This window comes from Sphaerodactylus townsendi, linkage group LG06, assembly GCF_021028975.2.
Source record: "Sphaerodactylus townsendi isolate TG3544 linkage group LG06, MPM_Stown_v2.3, whole genome shotgun sequence".
Taxonomy (NCBI): domain Eukaryota; kingdom Metazoa; phylum Chordata; class Lepidosauria; order Squamata; family Sphaerodactylidae; genus Sphaerodactylus; species Sphaerodactylus townsendi.
The window spans coordinates 13,501,015-13,524,298 of NC_059430.1; the positions used below are offsets into that span (position 1 = coordinate 13,501,015).

The 23,284-nt window shown below is 46.0% G+C and overlaps 1 protein-coding gene across 1 annotated transcript in view; it reads left to right on the top strand.

The window, feature by feature from the left end:
* Nucleotides 1–23,284, top strand: part of C2CD5 (C2 calcium dependent domain containing 5) — a 103,756-nt gene that overhangs the window by 55,764 nt on the left and 24,708 nt on the right. Inside the window, exons 12-13 of the mRNA XM_048501490.1 lie at nt 16,625–16,739; nt 21,580–21,675. Coding sequence (XP_048357447.1) covers nt 16,625–16,739; nt 21,580–21,675 — 211 coding nt within the window. The remainder of the gene's footprint in view (nt 1–16,624; nt 16,740–21,579; nt 21,676–23,284) is intronic.

Sequence of the window (23,284 nt, forward strand, 5' to 3'; positions counted from 1 at the left end):
ACCCTCATGCACACCAAATGCTGCTTCTCTGAGACCAATTCTCTTGAATTTAGGTAGAGTTAAAAGCAGTGAAAAAGTTCAGTTGGTGTTTACACATCTTTCTGCTATCTACAGTGATAGAACAAGGCCATTTCCATAGTGTTTCAGTGTGCTTCTAGAACAGTGTTTTCCACCCTTTTCGACGTCACGGTACCCTTGACTTCACTCTTCATATCTCACGGTACCCCTGCCATCCTCCCCACACCTTCCCCTCCCAGTTTCCCTGCTTTCCACCCCCCACCTTCCCTGCCCAGGGTGAAGGGAAGCACGGGAGGTGGGGGGTGGGGTGGTAGGAAGTGGCTGCTGACCTTGCGGCAGGCCCTGCCCCCTGGGCCAGCTCCATATCCTTGCTGGTGCTGGCAGGAGACCCCACAAAAGTGAGGGGGGCCAGTAGCATTGCCATGGAATCCCTGGGACATGCTCATGGCACCCTAGGGTACCTCGGAACCCTGGTTGGGAATCGCTGTTCTAGAACAACCCATCCAAGATAACATCAGTACTGGTATAGTCAGCAAGGGTTTTAATCTTTCATTTGGCAGACATTTCAGATGAATCAGACAACAGGTTATGTGTATTTTTCTAAGTTCATGTCATTTGAGTTAAAACTCAGTGATAGAATCCCAAAATAATTCTGAAGGAAAAACAACTTCAGTGCTCGGAGTGATCCCCCCCCCCCCCATATTTATAAAATCACTGGCAGCGTAAGGCTGCTGAGGAAATTTTGAGTTTTAATTTAAATGACAGAATCTATTTTTTCCAATTCCACTTCTGCGCATCAGTCAAATATAGAACAGTACAGGATTTTATTTCCCCTCCCTTTTCATTGTCAGAGACATTAAGAAGAAACAGTAGAGTTCTGAATATTTTGAAGTTAAAGCTGATTTAAAGCAGTGGCATAGTGTTTAAGAGCAGGTGTACTCTCATCTGAAGGAACTGGGTTTGATTCACCGTTCTGCCACCTGAGCTGTGGAGGCTTATCTGGGGAATTCAGATTAGCCTGTGCACTCCCAACCACACCAGCTGGGTGACCTTGGGCTAGTCACAGTTCTTCTGAGCTCTCTCAGCCCCACCCACCTCACAGGGTGTTTGCTGGGGGGGGGGAGGGCAAGGAGTTTGTAAGCCCTTTTGAGTCTCCTCACAGGAGAGAAAGGGGGGGTATAAATCCAAACTCCTCCTCCTCCTCCTCCTCCTCCTCCTCCTCCTCCTTCTCCTTCTCCTTCTCCTTCTTCTTCTTCTTCTTCTTCTTCTTCTTCTTCTTCTTCTTCTTCTTCTTCTTCTTCTTCTTCTTCTTCTTCTTCTTCTTCTTCTTCTTCTTCTTCTTCTTCTTCTTCTTCTTCTTCTTCTTCTTCTTCTTCTTCTTCTTCTTCTTCGCCTCATGTATTATCAAGGGCCATGACCCTGCGACTTGATGGCACAGCATCCACGTACAAAGTTCACTACAGTTCACAAAGTCAGGATCTACAGCCAGGATTGGAAAGCTGGTTTGCTAATCATAGTTACTCTTAACCATGCTTTAGTTTTACCTATGAACAAAATACTTTAGCTTGTTTAGCAACAAAACTATGTAGCTTTCTCTTGCTCTTGAGAGAGGCCAACCAAGAGAGACCTCAATGTGCCATCAACTGCCATTGTGGATAAGTCTGAACTTAGTTTCCTAAGAGCTCAATCCAGAGGGGGAGGGAGGTGAATCCCCCACTGGATGTGGCATGGACTTGCTCTGATGGGGATGCCCACCCCAACAGCAGATAAGGGGCACCCCTGCTGGTGGCGAGGGCAGTCACATCTCTGGAGGGTGCTGCAGAGCTCTGCACCCATCTGGCGTGGAATTGTGTGCCACGAATGGGGAAGGGGCCATTCCAGGGGTGGGCCCAAGGGTGGAGCTGACTGCCGGCCGCCCTGAATTTGTGCCATGATTTTTGTGGTGCATGTTTTTTTCCCCCAAGGGGTTTTCTGGGGGACAGAAAAGTTTCATGGCTTTCCTCCTGCCCGTGCCACTGGGGACCCCATTTCCTGGCTGCCGTGCTCTCCTGCCCCCCTCTGGATTGGGCTGTAAAGTTCCTTAGTGCTTTCAGCGGGGAGAATATTTCCATCAAAGCCAAACACTCAATCTTCTGATTTCTACACAAAAGGGAACCACGGTTTGCTTCTCTCTTCTGTGTTTACATCCACAGCTGTGTTTCTTGGCATTTTCTATTGCAACCTGAGCCAATCCAGGTTGACTTTCACGATCTTAGTTTCCCAAAGAGTCTGTTGTTCCAACCTTTTTTTATCGTTTCAGTTGAATGAATGTCACTAGCGAGTGATTAGAAGGATCCAGCCCTTGTCTAACATCTCCTCTCTAGCTTTTTCATATAAGTTCCACAAACAGCATTAAACTCTCCACTGGCCTCTCAGGGGGACGCTGGGAAGAAACTGAAGTGGGTCAGTTGAGTATTTGAAAGCCAACTCAGAAAGGTTGCTGAAAAGTGTAATTTAGATAGTAGATAGTCCAAGGTCTAATTGACCTTGGCAGTGTTACAGGAAATAGCTTGGTGTAAACATTAACGGTTCTTGTACTATTTCCCCTTCCAGTCTGTTAGACACTGCACACTTTTCACCATGGCGATATATGTCCTGTCTCTGCATTCCTCTGTAAGCATTTCGTTTAAGCAACACCGCTTATCAAATGCATGTAGGAGTTTTATACGTGAAACCTTAATTTTAGACCTATCTGAAGTTACCGCCCATTACAAAACTTTCACGTCACGAAACAACCTTACATTAAGAAGTGATGGCTCTCGTTTTCAATCGTTTATGAGATCTTCCCCTCTGTGATGTATTCTTACAGAAGGTTGGTAAATTTATACCCTTTCCCACAGAAAGAGGAAAGCGCAGTCAGTACTGGTGCAGCGGAAGTGCGTGCTTCTGCAGTAGAAAATAGTCCCAAAGGGCTATGAGCAGTTGGGCAAGCAAGCAGGGAGTTGTGAGGGGAGGCAGGCTGGCCCGGTTTGGTGATTGTGGCAGAGAGGGGCTGTTGCCACGCCCGAAGGGAAGGCGGTGACTTAGTGTTTGGGCTGAGGAGAGGGTGGGGAACGGAAAGGCTGTTACCAGGCGCCGCTCTCCCACCAGGCCTGATTTGGTGTTTGGCCAGGGGGCTCTAATGTTCTGCAAGGAAGAAGGTCCAGCAAGTGGCAGCAGATGAATTCAGAAATCTCCTGAGATCTTTTGATGGGAAAGGGTATTAATTTCACGGAACGTTCTTCTCTATCATTAGCTGCAACACCAGAGTATTCGCTGAAATTGTGGCAGTATAGAAGATACTAAACTGTGATACTTCCCTATCTTTGTGAATGTGTGCGATTGGAGTTGCGTGACAGGTAGTTATTTACATATAGGATAATATATTTAAATAAACAATTTCAGATGAAGGGATCTAAAGCTGCTACGACCTCATAAGTTTCAGTGATAGTTTTCTGTGTGCAGAAATAATAGCTCTGTTGCTGGGAAGAGACAGCCTGGATGGTTGTGAGGATAGGCGGCAGTCTTCAAGCAGTGGCTGGAGCGACACTGGTCAGGGATGCTCTAGGCTGGTCCTTCATTGGGTGGGGGTTGGGGGGTTGGACTAGATAACCTGTATGGTCCCTTCCAACTTTATGGTTCTCTGAATCCTGTAGCCACCTTAGACGCCGTGTAAAAGAGATCCATCAGGCAGCGTTTTTCATTATAAAGATCTTATGGTCTTTATAAGGACCTTATGGTGTTCTGCAGGGCCTCAAAAAACCGGAGCTATTCCACCAACTATTTTGCTGAGGCCTGACCTGATGTTACCATCTGTCTCCTATGGTTCTATACCACTTCTCTGCAGATGGACGGCCCTGGAGCTGTACTCCTACATTCTTGAATTTTCATTAGACTTTAATTTTAATTGAATGATGTAAATTAGTTAGTGACATTAGTTACTGCACTCAATTTTAAATTTATGGGGTTTTCATTTTCGAGTCACTTTTTATTGTATTATTTATTTCTATTGTAAATCGCCCCGAGCCAGTTTGGGAGGGGCGATTAAGAAATTTGATAAATAAAAATAAATTTAAACAATTAATAAAATGAGTTTGAAATCCACTGCTTCAAAAATTCTTATTGGACATCCATTGCACTTACCTTAAACTGAAAACCAGCGAAGGGTTTAGCTGCTTGGAATTGGTTTTTTTTTAAAAAAATATTTGTAATATACTGGTAATCATTATTCTAAAAAGACATACATAACAAAACTGTAACTTTTTTTACACACAGCAATTTTGGAAGCAGTGGCGATCCATTCTTAATATTCTAATTTATAGATTTTTTAAAAAAATCTCTTATAACTTTGGCATGGGTGACATCTTTTTAGAGGAACTTTACATACTTCATTTTAAGGCCTTCCTCTGGGACATAAAGGCTCACTCCAACATAAGCATTTTCAAATGCTAAATTAGCTAAATATCCCTGTTCAGCTCTGCGTTGTTGGCAGTGCTAGAGGTAGATTGTTTTAAGATTGCTTACGGTCGCTTGCTTGTTCCAGCCAGTACTGGTGGTGGCAAGCCGGCAATATCTGATACAGTGTTGTAGAACGTGCTGGAGGTGGACTTCTTGACTTTTTAGTGGGATTAACAACTTCATAATGGAGCCATTCATTCTTGGTTTTCATCCAAATGAACACTTGCTTAACCTGGTTTATCAGACATCTCTCTCAACCTGGAATGTGTGACAGATAAGTTTCAGTCTGCCGTCTTTGTTTCATTATGTAGGTCCAGATGCATTGTGTAGAATAGCTGTTTGAAACATGAAAAGCGTTGACAAGGGTCATAAATATCTTTAGATTGCTATGCTGTCTGTGTATAGTTATCGAGCCTACAGCAATTGTAGACGGTATGGATTTATTAGGGTAGTTACAAGTGGCACCTCCTATAGAAAACAGGTTTTTTTTTCCAGTGGATTCAAAATTTCTCGAAATTTGATGTCACTATACAGAGACGTTTTCATTAGAACATGGTAAGTGAATGCCTCAGTTTTGTCGCCAGCCACTCTCCCAGGAGACGGAGAGAGCCAGCTGCGTGCTGTTTGCCTCTCCCACTTTTCATATCCAAACTGATAGAATGTTATTCCACACATTCAGTATAAATCTCTCCTCACCGGATGGCTTTACTTAATGTATTCATTTTGTTACCTTATCTTCCTCTCCTTCATTTTGTCCTTATGACAACCTTCTGAGGTGTGGCTACCTCTCATAACTTCTCTAGCCGGGTGTCAAATTCAGACCTGGGTCTCTAACTTTCTTGTGTTGTGGTCCTAACAATTATGCAGGCTCCCCTTTTGTGGCTGAGAGATAATAGGCTACAGCGGGTCCCTCCAATATTGTTGAGTATGTGGGCACCGTCGGCATTCTGATACAGAAGAGGTGTCCAACTCTGGCGCTTCAGATGTTCATGGATACAGTTGGCCCTGTAGGGCTGATAAGGAATTGTGGTCAATAAGCATCTGAAGCATGTAAAGTTAATTACAATGACCACAGGATGGTGGGCACAACCACCAAATGTCTTCCACAGCAGGCAGCACAAATTTTGCCCTCAGAGACCTCTCCGGCGGCGGGAGGGCATCTACACTGGTGGTCTGATCCGAGGGATATCCATTGGCTGTAACAGGGCGGGTGGAGCGTGCCGATGCTGTCGGGTTGTGAAGCCGATGAAATTCCTCAACAGGAGGCTGCGCTGAAGACAGCACCAGCAGATCCCTCTCAGATGCAAGGCGCTGGGATTGTATCTCAGAGCTCCACTTGGAGTTAGTAAATGGTTGGTGGTGAAGTGCTGCCAATTTGCTGCTGTCTTGTGGTGACCCTGTAGGCTTTTAAGGCAAGGGGTGAACCGGCCATTGCCTGCCCCTGCATAGCAACCCTGGGCTTCCTTGGTGGTCTCCCATCCAAGTACTAACCGGGACCAACCTTGCTTCCGGCCTTTGAAAAGACTGATTTAGCCTGGTGTGCCATCTGGGCCAGAACTGACCCCTAGAATAGCAGCGTATGCGAAATTATGAAACCTTATGTCAGATGTCGTTTAGGCCCTTGCTGCTAAGTTTTGGCATTAGGACTCCTTCATCATATATGATTCGAAACGCAGTCCTCATGGGGTTTTGACATATATGTTGAGTTACTTTGACATTTTAAAATTATTATTTATTCGACTTATCGGCTTCTCTCCCGAAGATCAAAAGCATATGTTAAATCATATCTTTCATCGCTTGTTGAAGCGATTCCGCTGAAAAACTTAAAATAATACAAATCCATTCCCACAGCAATGAGAAAGGCACTATACCAGTGATGGCGAACCTTTGGCACTCCAGATGTTATGGACTACAATTCCCCTCAGTCCCCGCAGCATCGGCCAGTGGCCATGCTGGTAGGGGCTTATTAGTGTAGTCCTATCTAGTATAAAGTGCTCACTTCTGCTGCTAAGGAAGGAGGGATAAGTAAAAATTGCATATGTAGTTGTGGTAGGGGAGAAGATCTAGTGCATTACGTTTTAGAATGTCCCCTGTATGACGAGCCCAGGAAAAAGTGCATTATGGGATTTGTGTCATTAGTGAAGGACAAGAGCCATGAGGAAAAATTGATCTTTCTGTTAGCAGATTGTGACCATTATATCTCAAGTCGTATGGCTATATTTGCCTGTTCTGCTAGGAGAAAGAGGTTGAAGGCGGATGTCTGTATCCAATGTTAATGATTTTAACTTAATTTAAATATAGCTCATGTATTTTTGAATTTTTATAGGATGTATTTTTATGTAAGGAATTGTGATGGTCAATGACCAACAATAAAATCTATCTATCTTAAATAATATGAGACACAACTTGAATGTTGAATAGAAAGTTCGGTGCAAACTGTCAGCATCACCACAGAAAGGCAGTCTGGTTAGCTCCCTTTTAAGGGAGTTCTACATGCGCATTTATCCTTTAAAATAAGATTGCTGGAAAACAGACAGAGAAACAAGGCATGTTGGCAAATGTCTGCTTTTTTTAAAAAAATGTTCACTGTCATATCTTCATTGTGAAGAACAAGCGTGGAAGGAGCAGCCGGGTCTTGCTGACTTAATGGCTGTTGAGATTCGTGTTAGCCATCATGGGATTTTTTTTTCCTTTTTGCATTTTTTGGGGTGGATCTGATTTTTTAGATGGTACGGTTACAAGTTATGCTTATTAAGGAAGACCCACTGAACCTGACAATTTATTTCTGAGGAAACTTGCTTAGAACTAAGAAGCCACTCAACGACCTTCAAATCGCTTCAGTAGGAGTCCTGTTGGCTGTGCTTGATCAAGCCTACTGAAGGCCATCTTGACTAAGCCGACGTAGATCGATGAACGGCTCTGCTGCGGCATCCCTTTGCGACTCTAAAAATCCTCGTCCTGTACCGATCCTTAGGAATTAAAATATTAATTTGAGACATACACCCCCCCACCCCCCCCACCCCCCCGTGAAATTATTGGAATTGCAGTGAGAATTTTAAATGCAACGGAATTCCTCACCAGCGCAGTTTTAGGATAACCCCTCTTGAAATAGATTTTTATTTTATTTTTTGGCTAGAAAAAGCTTTGTGGTTGAGTGCTCTGTCTGCTTGCCTTCCGCTTCCACCGTAGACCCTAGGGCCATTACTTTCTCTGTAACCATTTCAGTGAGCTGCCATAGTTTTCAGTCCGTACTGTCACCCGATCCAAGCATGCGCCAAACGACCCACTGTTTCTGGCTCCCGTCCGCTGAATCTGCTTTGCAAACCCTCGGTTCGTTAAGCTTTGGCTCTGGCCCGGAATAAAACAGGGCAGCACCTTTCTGGATCGTGCTGGACACGTGCTCTCCTCCCCCCCCCCTTCCCGACTCCTCTATTGTCGATGTAAATCCTTAGTTTTACTTAAATGTGGACATGCTCTGATGGCATCCCCCTGTGAAATTGTGTGGCTCATGTGTCAAAAAAGGCTGCTCGTCAATATTTCTATCTATATTTATATACATTTCAGAAAAAAAAATCAGAATGCTATTCATTGCACTGCATTCCAGCGTTTTGAATATTGTTGCCATGTTGTGGTGTGTTTTTTTTTTAATTACAGTCATTTTTTGAAATACATTTTAATGTGCAAAGGTAAGTTTGTGTACTGTGTGTGAATATGCATCGCGTTCTGTATATATGCACAATCCCTTGATTGGTTGTGGAGCGTAAAAAGAAACGGTAAAACCTGCAGTGCTAACCGAGGAGAAAATGTGGACGAAATTGGGCTTTCGTTTTGTACCTTGTTTATTTATTTATCATTAATTGTGTATGCCGCCCCTCCCCTGAAGGGCTCTGGGCGGTGAACAACAGAATACAACGCAAACAGATGGAGCACATAACAAAATACAAATTATAAATACATAATCTAGGCTCCATAAACCACAATATACTAAAACCTATTAAAATACAGCGTTCCATACAAAATTGTCGGCGTCCAGCATTAAAACCTTCATTAAAAAACCCTCCCAAAGGGGGGGGGGGGGAACAGTGGGCCTCATTGATGTTAAAGAGGCCCAAGATGTAAAGGAGAACAGAAAGAGGGGGCGCGGCAATCAACGGCTGGTCCCTCCAAAAGCCCGGCGGAACAATTTGGTCTTACAGGCCCTGCGGAACTCACCAAGGTCCTGCAGGGCCCGGACAGATGGAGGAAGAGCATTCCACCAGGCAGGGGCCAGGGCTGTAAAGGCCCTGGCCCGAGTGGAGGCCAGTCGCATCAACGAGGGGCCAGGGACCACCAGCAAATTGGCCTCTGCCAAACGCAGAGGCCATGCAGGAACATATAGGGTAAGGCGGATATGCTACCTTGGCGGGTAGGTTTATGAATACAGCATTGCCAGTGCTGCTTCCAAGCTAGGTGAGTTCTTAAGCATGAGAAATATGTTTTTGTAGTTCTTCCAGCACATTGGTTCGATCCTGGGTAAAATTGTGTGTTGGTTCATCTGTTGCTGCATTCTACATGGCATAACACCATGTGGCGTTAACCCATGAACTCAAAGGGGTGGTTTTTTTGCGTGTTTTCTGTTTGTTTAGCACCTGTGACTTAATGAATTTCTAGGGTGGGTTGTTCTGTCTACAAGTATTATGGACAGAATACTTGAAAATGTCTCCATGTATTGTGTTATATAGGATCTACCAACCGTCAGGGCAGCAGATAGAGAAATTTCCTTGTTCCTCAAATGAAGGGGCACTCAATACCAGTTCTTTTGGTTTGGAAGAACTGTGCTGGATGCCAGTGTCTATATGTTCAGTATTATTTGTGCCTCTCATTTTTTCCCCACACTTCCTTTTTACTGTCTTCACCTTTTCTGGTGCCCATATGTCAGTGGTGGCGAACCTTTGGCACTCCAGATGTTCATGGACTGAATACCAGAATTATCAACCCTGCCTGTAGCATGGCTAATTATTACATGCTGGCGGGAACTGATAAAGTATAATCCCTTTCTTTATCTGGAGTCGCATAAAGATCGCCACCTGCAATTTCCTCGATTTCCATTTTCTTGTTTTGATTTTCATTGCATTTGGTTCTTTCTGTTTCCCTCTCTTCTTGTCCTCTCCTGGTTCCCCTCCTTATCTTTCTGCTCACATCCCATCCTGTGCGGTCTCGTTTGCTTTTCCGAACTCCCGTTCCCACTTTTCGATGACGACCCCTATTCCCACTTTACGATGCAGAAAGGTGGGCTGCGTTTTCAGCAGTGGGGCGCTTTCACTCACAATGCATAATGCACTTGATATTCACCGTTGTGACCATTTGCAAGTAGATTTTGTCCCTTCACAATAAAATCCAGTTGCAAATTGTATTGAAAGTGCAGTATCCAGTGTGTATGAATCAGTGCTTGAATGCTGAGTGGATGACCCCCAGCAACTAAACAGCCAATGCTCTGGTTTTGAGACCAATTATTTTAGTATTTTCTTAGGCACAATAGCCCTTCCTGGCTTTATTGTGAATTATTTATATTCAGTGTCAGAGGAACTCCCTCCCTCTTCAGTATCGATATCACCATCATATTTCCAGCCACTTTGTTGGTGGCGGGTGGGGGAACCCTACTTTTATATCTTTCCAGTCGTTTTCCAAAACAATCTTGGTTTTCTCCCAACCTTCTTGTGGGACCTCTTTATTTTTATTCCCAGCAGCTCTCCATGCAATATCGCTAGAGTGCTTTGGAAATTCCTCCAAGTTACAAAACTGGCTTGTAAACTAGCAGGTAGGACTTTTATGGGGATGCCGGTGCAAGGGTCTGCTACTCCAGTCAATAATTGAGACTCAGGATAGGTTTGAGAACTTCACTGAACTGTGTCAGGACTTTCACTGCAGAAAGCCAGAGCTGGATCTCAGGCTTTCTCAGCTAGAATATATCTCCAGACTTTTCCTGCTGCTCCCCTTTCCCCTCTGTTTCCACAATAGGCAGCATAAGAAAAGACAGTATTAAGACAGTATTGTTATGTGTTCCAGGATTCAAGGAGAAGCGACAGGGCTCATTCTGGGCCTCCAGCAGGGGGAGGAATGTGGGATCCATATTTCACTAGTTACAAGCACAGCGATTGAAACAGAATGGCTCATTAACACACAGATAACAGCAAGTGCAGGTGTGACCTTGAGTCCAGCCCACCGATGCCAGGCCAGGTGGGAGCCAGGCTTGACGGGAGGGAGGTCAGAAGTATCCTGGAGTGTTTGGATCCTTTCCAGTCTGGTTATGGGACTCAAACAGCCTTGGTTACCCTGGTAGATGACCTGCACTGAGAGATGGACAGGGGAGCATGCACCTCTGTTGATTCTCCTGGAATGTTCAGCTGTTTTTGTTGCCACTAGTCATGGTATCCTTCTGGACTCGAAGGCACTGTTTGAGCATTATGTTGATAACCAGTGCGGTGTTGTGGTGAAGAGCTACGCTCTAATCTAGAGAATAACGGGTTTGGTTCCCCACTCCTCCACATGAAAGGCTGGGTTTGATTTCCCACGTGCGCTGTGGACTCTGATCTAAAGAACTGGGTTTCATTCCCACTCCTCCACAAGAGTGACAGATTCTAAATCTGGAGAACCTGGTTCGATTCCACACTGCATAAAGCCTGCCGGGTGACCTTGGGCCAGTCACAGTTCTCTCAGAACTTTCACAGCCCCACCTCCCTCATCAGGTACCCATTGTGGGGAAGGGAAGGGGAAGCCAGTTTGAGACTCATTATATTAAAGAAAACCATGGTATAAAAACCAGCTGTTCTTCTAGTCCTACATGGAGAGTCGGTTTCAGAAGGCGGTGTTGGGGAGCCGGTGTTCAGCCCTTTGTCTCTGAGTTCCTGCAAGGCTGTATCATGCCCTCTACACTTTTTTCCTTGGATGATTTTATCTGGAGATCTGGGCTGGGTTTCACCAAGAGCTGCTTCTTGCTATTCCAGCCAATCACAGGGAGGCTGAACTGCTTCTTGCGATTCCAGCCAATCCCAGGGAGGCTGTAGAAACCATAAGCCAGTGCCTGGAGGCAGTTTGCAAGTGGATGCGGTCAAATGAACAGAAACTTAATCCTGAAAAAGCGGAGGTGCTACTCGTAAGCAGAAGATCTGACCGAGGACTTAATTCAGATCAATGTTATTCTTCATTACATTCATAGAACAGCATGAGGTAGATCAGTTACAACAGTAAAAAAAACCCCTGCAAATGTATATCTGAAAGTCTACAAGAATGGGGCGGGAACATTAGGTATGAATTTGTCATTTGTTCTGGATGGGGTTGCATTTACCTTGGAATGAACAGGTGTGTAGTTTGGCAGGAGGAGCTCTTGGACCCAGATCTACTGTTAGATAAGCAGGTCGCCACTATGACCAGGAGTGCCTTTGCCAACTTGTGAGCCACCTCCAGCCCTTCTTGGGCAGAAAAGATCCGGCCACTGTTATATCTGGATGAGCTTACCATAGTGTTCTTTACATGGACATGCCTTGAAAAGTGTTTGGAAACGTGAATTGATGTGGAATGCTGCAGCCAGGATGTTGACTGGTCAAAAAGGCCGTATCACACCAGCCTTGGCTCATCTGCACTGGTTTTTCCAGTCACAATACAGATGCAGACGTTGACATTTAAAGCCCAATATGGCTTTGGACCAGCATTCCTGATGGGCTGTCTGCTCCATTACAACCCTACCAAACCACGACACCATTCTTTGGAGGCCCTGCTTCAGGTAGTCCTGCCTCCTGAGGCTAGTCAGGTAGCAGTCTGGGTTGGGGCCTTCTTGGTCATGGCACCCACGCTCTGCAACTCTCTCCCCAGAGAGTCTCTCCATTCTCCTTTATTGTCTGTCACTAGCAAGTGGAGACTTTTTAGTTTTGTCTGGTGTTCCCTCAGTGATCCCTGCTTCCTATGCTGTGTTTTAATTTTGTGCTTATGTTTTTTATATGTGTCAAACCTTGGTTTTAAACTTTTAATTGTGTGTTTGGTCTTAACGGTTTGTAGGAAGCGGTTTTGTAATCTACCGTATATACTCGAGTATAAGCCGACTTTTTCAGCACATTTTTTATGCTGAAAAAGCCCCCCTCGGCGTATACTTGATTGAGGGTCCCGCTTACCTGTTCTCCGGTGCCTCATCAGGGAGAGCAGCTCCTTATCTAGGCTCTTCTACTTTGCTCTTAATTTACCTTTTTCCTTACCTTATCTGAATTAACTTCTGCCCTCATCATCCTCTCCTCCTCTTCACCTCCCTCCCCTCCATGGCATATTTACCCAGCGAGGGCCCCAGGACCTAAGCAGCCTCAAATGGCTGCCAAATCCTTTTCCCCGGACAAAGAAGCATCAGTCCTCTCGCTGGCGGAATGCATATGGGCGGCTTCCAAGGGCGTGGACCGGGATAAACTGGTCCCCACCCAGAAGAAGCCTGGCAGAACGGGCAAGCAAGCCCCGATCAAGACGCATCCTCTGGAGTTGCGTTTAAAAAAGCCGCGGCTGTAGCAACAGGAGGGAGGAGCGAAAAGCAAATGGGCTGACGCCAGCGTCCCTAGCAGGGACACAGCCGAGGAGGGAGGAATGAGAACCACGCCGGCGAATGCCAGCAGCCCCAAAATTGGCTGCTGCATTTCCCACCCTAGGCTTATACTCGAGTCAATAAGTTTCCCCAGTTTTTTGTGGTAAAATTAGGTGCCTCAGCTTATATTCGGGTCGGATTATACTCGAGTATATACGGTATGTTTTTAATCTGTTAGCCACTTCAGAGGCCATGGGGAGGGCAGAAAGGCAGTGTATGAATTTTGTAAATAAGGAACTTCTATCCAGACCTCTGAATTGTTGCTTTGATGTTCAACTATCAGAATCAGAATCTCACTTAATTAGCCATGAGACAATGTGAACTTTTTCGACATTCTTCCAGATCGCATTCTTCCTAGCTTTTCAGTTCATCCTGTTATGTTTAGTTATAGATGGCTAAATAGTAAATGATGCTACATTTGATATACTTTTAGATGGCTGGGTAGTTTCAGCGCAGTCTAAAATCAGAGATGGCCAAGGTTTCAATTCTTATGAGCAGCACGTTGCCTAGAGCATAAAGCTGTCCGCAAGATTTTTGCATACCTTTTTTTTTCACTCCAGCTTACTCAGACATTTGTTGTGACTTCTGTCCTGTCATACCCCAAGACTGCAGCCCCACCAGACGGAAGATTCCTACAAACTTTGAAACTGGACGGGAGGGTATATGTGATTGGGCAGATTCCGGGGGTGGGGGGTGGGGGCAAATTTTGGAGGAACCAGGAATATGTTTACTACGTACTTTTGTCTATTGGGTCCAAGCGTACTTTGCTGCTTTCAGAACATAACACCATTTATGAAAAACTCTCAATAGAAAAAGAGCAAGCAAAGGTAACCATGACATCTAAGCGCAGCTTGTTTTCCAATGACCTCTTCTGTGGAGTGGCGTACTTTCTAGCTTTTGCTTCCCTCTTCTCTCCCCTTCACATTTTTACTCCAGATATACGAGAAGGAGACTCCCAGCACAAGTGGCTTAGTTGGCCACGGTGGCAGTAGAAAAGCCCACGGAGGCTTGTGGAAAGGCTCTAGAATTTGAATGAGGTCTCTGGGCTGGTGCTGTCCGTCCGTGATCTGGCACGCTTTGTCATACTTGCGGAGGCGGGGGGGAGGGGTGGTGCCTGGGGCAACACCTGCTCCGGCCGCTGCCCCCCACGCCCCACTTACCTTAGCTGGTGGGAGCCTCCCACGGGCTGCCCCTCGGCCTGGCCCCACCAGACTGCTTTCTTCAGCAGGCGGAGCCTCCGCTGGCTGAAGGAGCAGCCTGGTGGGGTGGGCCCGAGGGCAGGAGTGTGGGGGCAATTCTCCGCTCCCCCCCAATGACCAGCTGGCATGTTCCCGGGGACACATGACCCCACATGTCCCCGTGAGCGCCCCGCCTCTTCCTCCATGGCCACACAAAGTTGCCTTATACTCATCACGACTGGACCAGGGGTACAGAGAAGTCCATGTTGTCCACTTGGACTGACAGTGGCTCTCCAGGGTTTTAGGCAGACCCTGTATGCTGAGCAGATATACCGCAATGAGCCACAGTTCCTCCCTGTATTCATAATGCTGGCAAATGCCATTATTTGCTTTGCTGATATTGCAGAATAGGAATGTGTGTGTCTCCACTCTGCCTCCGAGGGATTAAGCAATACAGTTTTTCAGCTGTGAGCTCGGTACTTTCTACCATGGGTACGGCCAAGAACTGTGTACAAAAAGCATCAAAGCACTTTGTTGATTGTGGCTGTTGGATCCATATGCCTATGACCGTGGTGGCGAACCTAAGGCACTCCAGATGTTATGGACTACAATTCCCATCAGGCCCTGCCAGCACGGCCAATTGACCATGCTGGCAGGGGCTGATGGGAATTGTGGTCCATAACATCTGGAGTGCCAAAGGTTCGCCACCACGGTCCTACGAGATCTAATGGGTGACAGTCTGAAGCAAAGGATTTGCACTGGATCAGTCGCATTCTTGATCCCCCCCCCTTTTTGAGCATCTGACTGCCATACTATGTCACAAATTGCTTTTGAAATTCCTCTCCATTTCAAAAGAAAGTTGGCGTTAAGGCAGCCGTTGCTCATTTTTTCAAATTTTTTTAAAGCCGTATATCCAAAGCCACTTCCCTCTCAACAACTGTTAATTTGGGTGTTCCTTGGACTTAAAAGTGATCTCCTCCCCCACATCTGCAGCTGTCGGCCTTTTAGATGTTATGGACTACAGTTCCCATCATTCCCTGCCAGCATCATGCTGGCAGGGGATGGTGGGAACTGTAGTCCACAACATCTGGAGGGCCGCAAGTTTGACACCTATGCTTTAGATCAAAGAACTGTTTCCAAACATCCTCACTTGATGGTGAGGTCTGTCGCAATCATTTGGATCTGCCTTTGGATGGATTAGTCAGGGATCCAGTTGGAAATTCTGGCACTGTTCTTGCCGAGCGAGGATGGCCTTCAGCACAACCAATGGGGGGAAGAATTAGGACTAATAAAAGGAAACACTTCTTCACGCAACATGTGATTGGTGTTTGGAATATGCTGCCACAGGAGGTGGTGATGGCCACTAACCTGGATAGCTTTAAAAGGGGCTTGGACAGATTTATGGAGGAGAAGTCGATCTCTGGCTACCAATCTTGATCCTCTTTGATCTGAGATTGCAAATGCTTAACAGACCAGGTGCTCAGGAGCAGCAGCCGCAGAAGGCCATTGCTTTCACATCCTGCACGTGAGCTCCCAAAGGTACCTGGTGGGCCACTGCGAGTAGCAGAGAGCTGGACTAGATGGACTCTGGTCTGATCCAGCTGGCTTGTTCTTATGTTCTTATGTTCTTATGTTCAATGTCGGTAAAACAGAAGACCGGGTCCTCACCGGTACAAAAGCCCAGGAAGAGAAGAGAAAGGCAGAGGCGCAGTGGGAACATATATTTTATTTATGTTTGTAGATCCTGCTGCATTTTGCATGCTGCTTCATCGCAGGATTTGCAAAGTGGCCATCTCTTTGCGTGTTCCCACCATGATAAATAAAAAAATATGTATTTCCCCTCACCCCCGTCTTTTCTTCTTTTCCTGGACTCCAGAAAACCAAATTCAAAGTGAGCCATTTTAGACGTACCACTTTGGCACTGACAAAATACCGTTTAAATGGATTTTGGGTTCCCTTTGTTAATGTCTCTCACTTTCTAGTTGAAGAAGACTTTTTCATGGAGTTCAGCAGTATGCTAACTCAAAGGAAAGAATAACAGGTGGCATTTTATAAGGTAAAAAAAAAGCTCAGGATCTTGGTATAGTATCATTGTTGGCTTCTTTGGGGCAAATTGATAATTTTTTGGGGGGGAAACAAGAGCATTCTCTAAATCCTTGTATTCTTTGAGGGGTAAAGAAGAAGCTGCACGCAAGAAAATTGCACGGTTTGCTAATTAACACAAAAACAGACAGGCAGGAAGGAAAGTTGTTGGCTATACAAATCCGAAAGCTGTTCCTGAGTAACATCTTCTCGTGAGCCGCAAAGCGCTTGTTGCCGTGCGGAATAGTGAACTGATTTATGCTTTGTCTTTCAGATGATCCGGAGACGCGAGATGCGTGGTGGGCAGAAATCCGACAAGAAATAAAATCCCATGCCAAGGCATTGGGCTGTCATGCCGTAGTGGGCTACAGTGAATCGACTAGCATTTGGTAACTCACTTGTGTGATTTTTTTTTTTGCCCCTATAGAAAGGAGGGTTGTATTGTGCAAACTGCAGGAGCGGGTGGAGTAGATGGGGAAGAAGTCTCAGATAAGTACTGCCGTGAGCAGGGGTCTCAGCAAGTATGAACCCCTACAAGTCAGGTTTGGCACTAAGATTGACAGATCTGCAGAGGTTGAGTAGAGCGGAAGATACCTATCAGAGCCCTGCTGGAAAGATTGGTTGTTCTGGCATTGACTGCTATTCCCTGAAAAAGAGCAAAACGGCTCAGCCCAAAACAATGGATTCCTCTTGTATATCTGCTTCACATCCTGGCCTGGGCTTCGTAACCCGCAGAAAGCTTTTTCTGTCCCCTGCTTCCTCGGATCAGACTTTGATCAAGGCATTCTGTAAGGTGCTTGGAAGCAGGGGTCCCCTCCTTTTGAACCCTGAAATAATATTAGAGACAAACCCACCTGCAAAGCATACCCCCGTCATAGCCTCTCCACACATTTTTCTCGGTGGTATATTCAGTTCCCAGAATACTGGGTCTACTGATTGATGGTAAATGCTGCGTCAGTTTAATGAGGTCAAAAATGGGAACGTAAAATGGATTTTTGGTGAAAATTTGTTACTGTAGCACAGCAAACGTGGTGCCGGCATGGCGTAGTGGTTAAGAGCAGGCGGGCTCTTGTCTGGAGAACCGGGTTTGATTCCCCACTCCTCCTCCTGATTGGCGGAGGCTTATCTGGTGAACCTGATTTGCATCCTTACTCCTACGTTCCTGCTGGGTGACCTTGGTCTATCTAGTCACGGTTCTCTCAGAGCTCTCTCAGCCCCACTTACCTCTTGTGGGGAGAGGCAGGGAAAGGAGTTTGTAAGCCCCTTTGAGTCTCCTTATAGTTGAGAAAAGTGCAGCGGGGCTGAAGGTATAGATCAAAACTCTTCTTCTTCCCTTCAAAGCCAGGAGGTTATTCAGCGTTCTGGAAAAAAAAATCTTTTAAAGGCTTCTGAAATTGTGGAGAGAACCCTATGGGTAGGGAGCCTACAAGTATTTTTCTAATACTTGCCTTTTTATGCCTCTTCAGTAACACACTGTTTAGCCTGTAAAGATGGGGGAAGGGGTGGAATTAAAAGGTAAGACAAGGCTTATTACCCCGTTTCCCCCCCGAAAAAAATGACATCCCCTGAGAATAAGACGTAGTAAAGGTTTTGCTGAAGTGCTAAATATAAAGCATCCCCCGAAAGTAAGACGTAGCAAAGTTTTTGTTTGGAAGCATGCCCGACGAACAGAACACCGGAGCATGCAGCTGTGGAGCGGAAAAATAAGACATCCCCTGAAAATAAGACATAGCGCATCTTGGGGAGCAAAAATTAATGTAAGACGCTGTCTTATTTTCGGGGAAACACGGTATACGGTGTGTTCACAAGAATCATTTGAAGTTCAGTGGTTTGGAATATTTATGTACCCAGTCTTTTGACTAAATAAACAGAACTTGAGAAAACGTACTGACCGTACAGTCCTAAGGAGAGTCACTTCAGCTGCAGCCCATTCTTTTCCATGGGTTTAGTGTGCGTAGGATTGCTCTGTAAATCTTTCTCTTCTGCACATTTTTATCCCACTCTTCTTTCAAAGCCCTTAGGGTAGCCTACATCATTTTCACTTTCTCCATTTTTTCCGTTCACGACAACCCTGTTAGATAGCTTAGAGTTAGGAAGAGGGAGTGAGTAGCTCAGGGTCACCCAACGGACTTCGTAGCATTAAAGGAGCAGCAATGGCGTAGGAGGTTAAGAGCTCGTGTATCTAATCTGGAGGAACCGGGTTTGATTCCCAGCTCTGCCGCCTGAGCTGTGGAGGCTTCTCTGGGGAAATTCAGATTAGCCTGGGCACTCCCACACACGCCAGCTGGGTGACCTTGGGCTAGTCACAGCTTCTCGGAGCTCTCTCAGCCCCACCTACCTGACAGGGTGTTTGTTGTGAGGGGGGAAGGGAAAGGAGATTGTAAGCCCCTTTGAGTCTCCTACAGGAGAGAAAGGGGGGATATAAATCCAAACTCTTCTTCTTCTCTAAAGGGGATTTGAACTTGAGTCTCCCTTTCCAGCGCACTAACCACCACACTGACTTCTCCAGCAACACAGCATACATCGGCACCAAATTGAAAAGAACAACAACTTTGCAGCTTTTAAAACAATAAAACAGCAACTCCAAAGGCCTCCTCAAGCCTTCCGAAAGCAGAACTTGTGAAATAAATGTCAGAATACCCGGCTGACCTCCCAAGGGACCACCTTCTATAGCCATGGTGGCAAACGTTTGGCACTCCAGATGTTATGGACTACAATTCCCATCAGCCCCCGCCAGCACGGCCAATTGGCTTTGCTAGCGGGGGCTGATGGGAATTGTAGTCCATAACATCTGCAGTGCCAAAGGTTCGCCACCACTGTTCTATAGTCTGATTCTAAAACTGAAAAGGCTATTTTTGCATGCTGACATTGAGGGTACGCAGGGCTGGTAGAAGGTCTAAGTCTGTGGGTAGGAATATATCGTTGGAGTTACGGTAGTTATCAGGTTAGCTCCTGGCATACTCGTTTTTAGAACAAGGTGCTTCGTGTCAGTTTGGGGCACTCAGCTGCGTTGCCGAACGTGTGGGTTTGGCTCGCTCTTAGGCTAGGCAGCTGCTACATGGCAGCAGAACAATTCACTTATTTATTTAGTTAGGGAAAGCAGCGCTGGCTACAGACAGTGTGATTTGTTGCGGGGGTGCGCATGCCATAAAGGAATCCTCCAGCTTAGAATGGGTTATTTATTTATTTTCCCATTTATATCCCGCCCTCCCCAACAGGGCTCAGGGCGGCAGACCATAAAACAGCCACAAAACCATTTAACAGTCGTAAACCAATCACGAAACCAATAGACCAACCACAGATGGCGAACCCCCCCCCCCCTTCTGCACCCACAACAGGTCAGGCCGGCTGGCTAGATGGAAATGCCTGGCGGAAAAGCTCCGCCTTAGAGGCCCTGCGGAAACCAACCGTTCAAGTCCTGCAGGGCCCTGATCTCACTCGGGAGCTTATTCCACCAGATAAGGAGCCAGGGCTGTTACTTAAGTGATGGCACAGTTTTATGATGATTTAAAGCCCTACACAGCTTGGGACCAGGATTTCTGAAAGTGTGGTTTTCTAGTTGATGGGAAAAAAGATCCGGCTGGCCTCAACAAGGGCCAGGGCTTTTACTGCCCTGGCCCCTACCTGGTGGAACAGGCTCCCTAAGGAGACCAGGGCCCTGCGGGACCTTCAGAGTTTCCGCAGGGCCTGCAAAACGGACCTGTTCCGCCAGGCTTTTGGCCAGCCGGAATGACCATCTGACCCTCATACCATCTTGGTCTCCCATGGGTGGGAATGGGGTTGGGATAAGTCGCCATCTGCAAATTTTAAATTGTTTAAATTCTATGAATTTAATATTGTTATAGATTGTTTTTATATTTGTATTTATTTGATGTTGATGTACACCGCCCTGAGCCCTCCCGGGGAGGGCGGTTAAAAATGGAAATAAATAAGTAAGTAAGTAAGTAAGTAAGATCACAGGATCTTCTTGACTCCCCTATCCATCTAAGAACCTCGTCTGGTGGGTACACGAAACGGGGCATTTTCAGTGGCAGCCCCACAATCAAGGAACAGCTTTCCCAGGGAAGTGCAGTCGCCCCTCCTGCCTTTAATCCTTAGGAGGCAGGGAAGATGGTTTTATTTAGGACTCCATTTCAACAAGTTACTAGCCGTCCTACATTACAATTTTCAATTTGGGTTGTTATGGATGTTACGTATATTTTATCTATATTGTAAGACGCCTCGAGCTCCATAAAGAAGAAAGGCGGCCTTGAATAAATGTTTTTAAATGAAAAAAGAAGCAATTCACTGGGGGGTTGTGTGGTTTCCGGGCTGTATGGCCGTGTTCTAGTGGCATTTTCTCCTGACGTTTTGCCTGCATTTGTGGCTGGCATCTTCAGAGGATCTTCAGGAGAAAATGCTACTAGAACACTAGAACTCAAAAAGGATATCGAAGAGATAGAAAAAGTGCAGAGAAGGGCAACGAGGATGATTGAAAGATTGGAGCACCTTCCTTATGAGGAGAGGCTGCAGCGTTTGGGACTCTTTAGTTTGGAGAGGAGACGTCTGAGGGGGGATATGATTGAAGTCTATAAAATTATGCATGGGGTAGAAAATGTTGACAGAGAGAAATTTTTCTCTCTTCTCCTGTCACAATCACTAGGAACCAGGGGCATTCATTGAAAATGCTGGGGGGAAGAATTAGGACTAATAAAAGGAAACACTTCTTCACGCAATGTGTGATTGGCGTTTGGAATATGCTGCCACAGGAAGTGGTGATGGCCACTAACCTGGATAGCTTTAAAAAGGGCTTGGACAGATTTATGGAGGAGAAGTCGATTTATGGCTACCAATCTTGATCCTCCTTGATCTCAGATTGCAAATGCCTTAGCAGACCAGATGCTCAGGAGCAGCAGCAGCAGAAGGCCATTGCTTTCACCTCCTGCATGTGAGCTCCCAAAGGCACCTGGTGGGCCACTGCGAGTAGCAGAATGCTGGACTAGATGGACTCTGGTCTGATCCAGCAGGCTAGTTCTTATGTTCTTATGTTCTTAACACGGCCCTACAGCCCGGAAACCCCACAACACCCCAGTGATTCCGGCTGTGAAAGCCTTCAACAATACATAGAAGCAATTCACTCTGAACTGATTACTTGCCGCTGTTCCCTCCCGCCCCCCACCACACTTTTATTGACTCAATGCCTGAAAATGTACACCGCCTGTAATGTGCCTTCCTCTCTTTCTTTTCCAGCGAAGAGGTCTGCATTTTGTCCGCCTCCGGCACGGCCGCAGTCTTGAACCCTAGGTTCCTCCAGGATGGCGCCATGGAAGTCTGTTTGGAACAAAGGTTGTCATGGCAGCCTGGCTACTTTTCCATAGGGTCAGAGAAGGGAGAGTTTGATTTTTTTCCTCAAATCCAGGATAGTTCTCCTCTATTAGGGTAGGTTACCCACGTCGCAGTGCAGGATTGGGGACCAACCACTGTACTGCTTGTTTCACTAACACCCGCGAGAAGCTGCGGAGCTTTGCACCAACTCGCTAGTCTCTTACTGTCTTTACGTTTCCTAACAGCCTGAACAAGGTAACCCGTTTGACGACTAACCCCAGAATGCGGCTCTCGCTTTCTCTCTCTTTTTCCCTCTTGGCCGCTCTGCCATATTTCACTGTCACGGCCCATCTGAGTAAAGATGGCTTTCCTACTGTCTCGCTTCAGTGTTGAAGCCCAGACTTGGCGATCAACTGTAGCATGTGGCAGCTATGTGTGTGTGTGTGAATGTTTTGAAGGAAGGTAAATACGCTGTGCACTCTTGAACCCCAAACCCCCCAATATCTGAAATCTTCAGGGTCAACAAAGCTGTGCAGCTTATCAGCGCACTTATCAGCTTGGACTCTGTACAATTTAAATTCTTCTTGCCATGTCACCACACCTGAGTATTTTTCCTGCTAGTCTATTTTTTCCCCCAATAGCAACTTTCCCTCTTAATTTGCAAATGCCAGTTGAGTCTGGCTAGTTAATATGGTATGCTCTGTAGCCCAGTTCGTAGTTAAGAGTTCACTAGTGTTATGGCTGCGGCAGACCTGATGATTGTACTTACTGTCTTGTGCCCTAAAGAAAAAGAGCATATTGTTCAATTCTTCCTGTTGGTACAGATTCAGAAATTGCTGTGCTTTTAAAATTTTATTTCTTGATGTACGCTGTTTGTTTTTTTTAAATGAACCCTCCTCTTGGCATAGTTCCCAGATGGGAATGGTGGTGTGTTCAGTCTCTGTAATACAAACGCATTGTGCCAGCTCGTCTAATATCGAGAGGATGCTGTGTAAGCGCCGTGCTACTTGCATTGGTTCGAGGGCGCACTGTGACGGAAGTCTTTTGATGATGAAATATTCACTTGTGAACTGTGCGTTGGGATTCTAAATGTTTATGCCCAGATCTTTAGTTCAATAATGGCTACCCCAAAAGTTCACTTTTTGGATTGCCTGGTGACAAAAGAGTTCCTTTCAGAGTAGGGCAAAGCAAATATACCATGTGACAATTTGAAAATAAAAGAGACCGATAACATGCGACAACCTGTTTTCTGCCTTGCTGACATTTGGAGGTGTTTAAATTGTACTCCTTTGGTACTACACAGTGCATCGCAGATCACGTGCCGCTGTCAAAAATGGGAGTCTTTGCGCCCCACAGACCATAGGTGCCAAACTCGCAGCCCTCCAGATGTTATGAACTATATAACATGCCAGCATCATCCTGGCAGGGGATGATGGGAACTATAGTCCATAACATCTGGAGGGCTGCGAGTTTGACACCTGCGCCATAGACCTTTTCCACTAGCAGCAACGCTTTCTTCCGGTGCAGTAAATCTTTCCGTGATGCAAAAGTGCCATCAGTACCAAAGCAGATCTGTGGGGTATAACCCTGTGTCTATGAGGTGCTCCTAATTCCATTGAGGGCCAGAGTG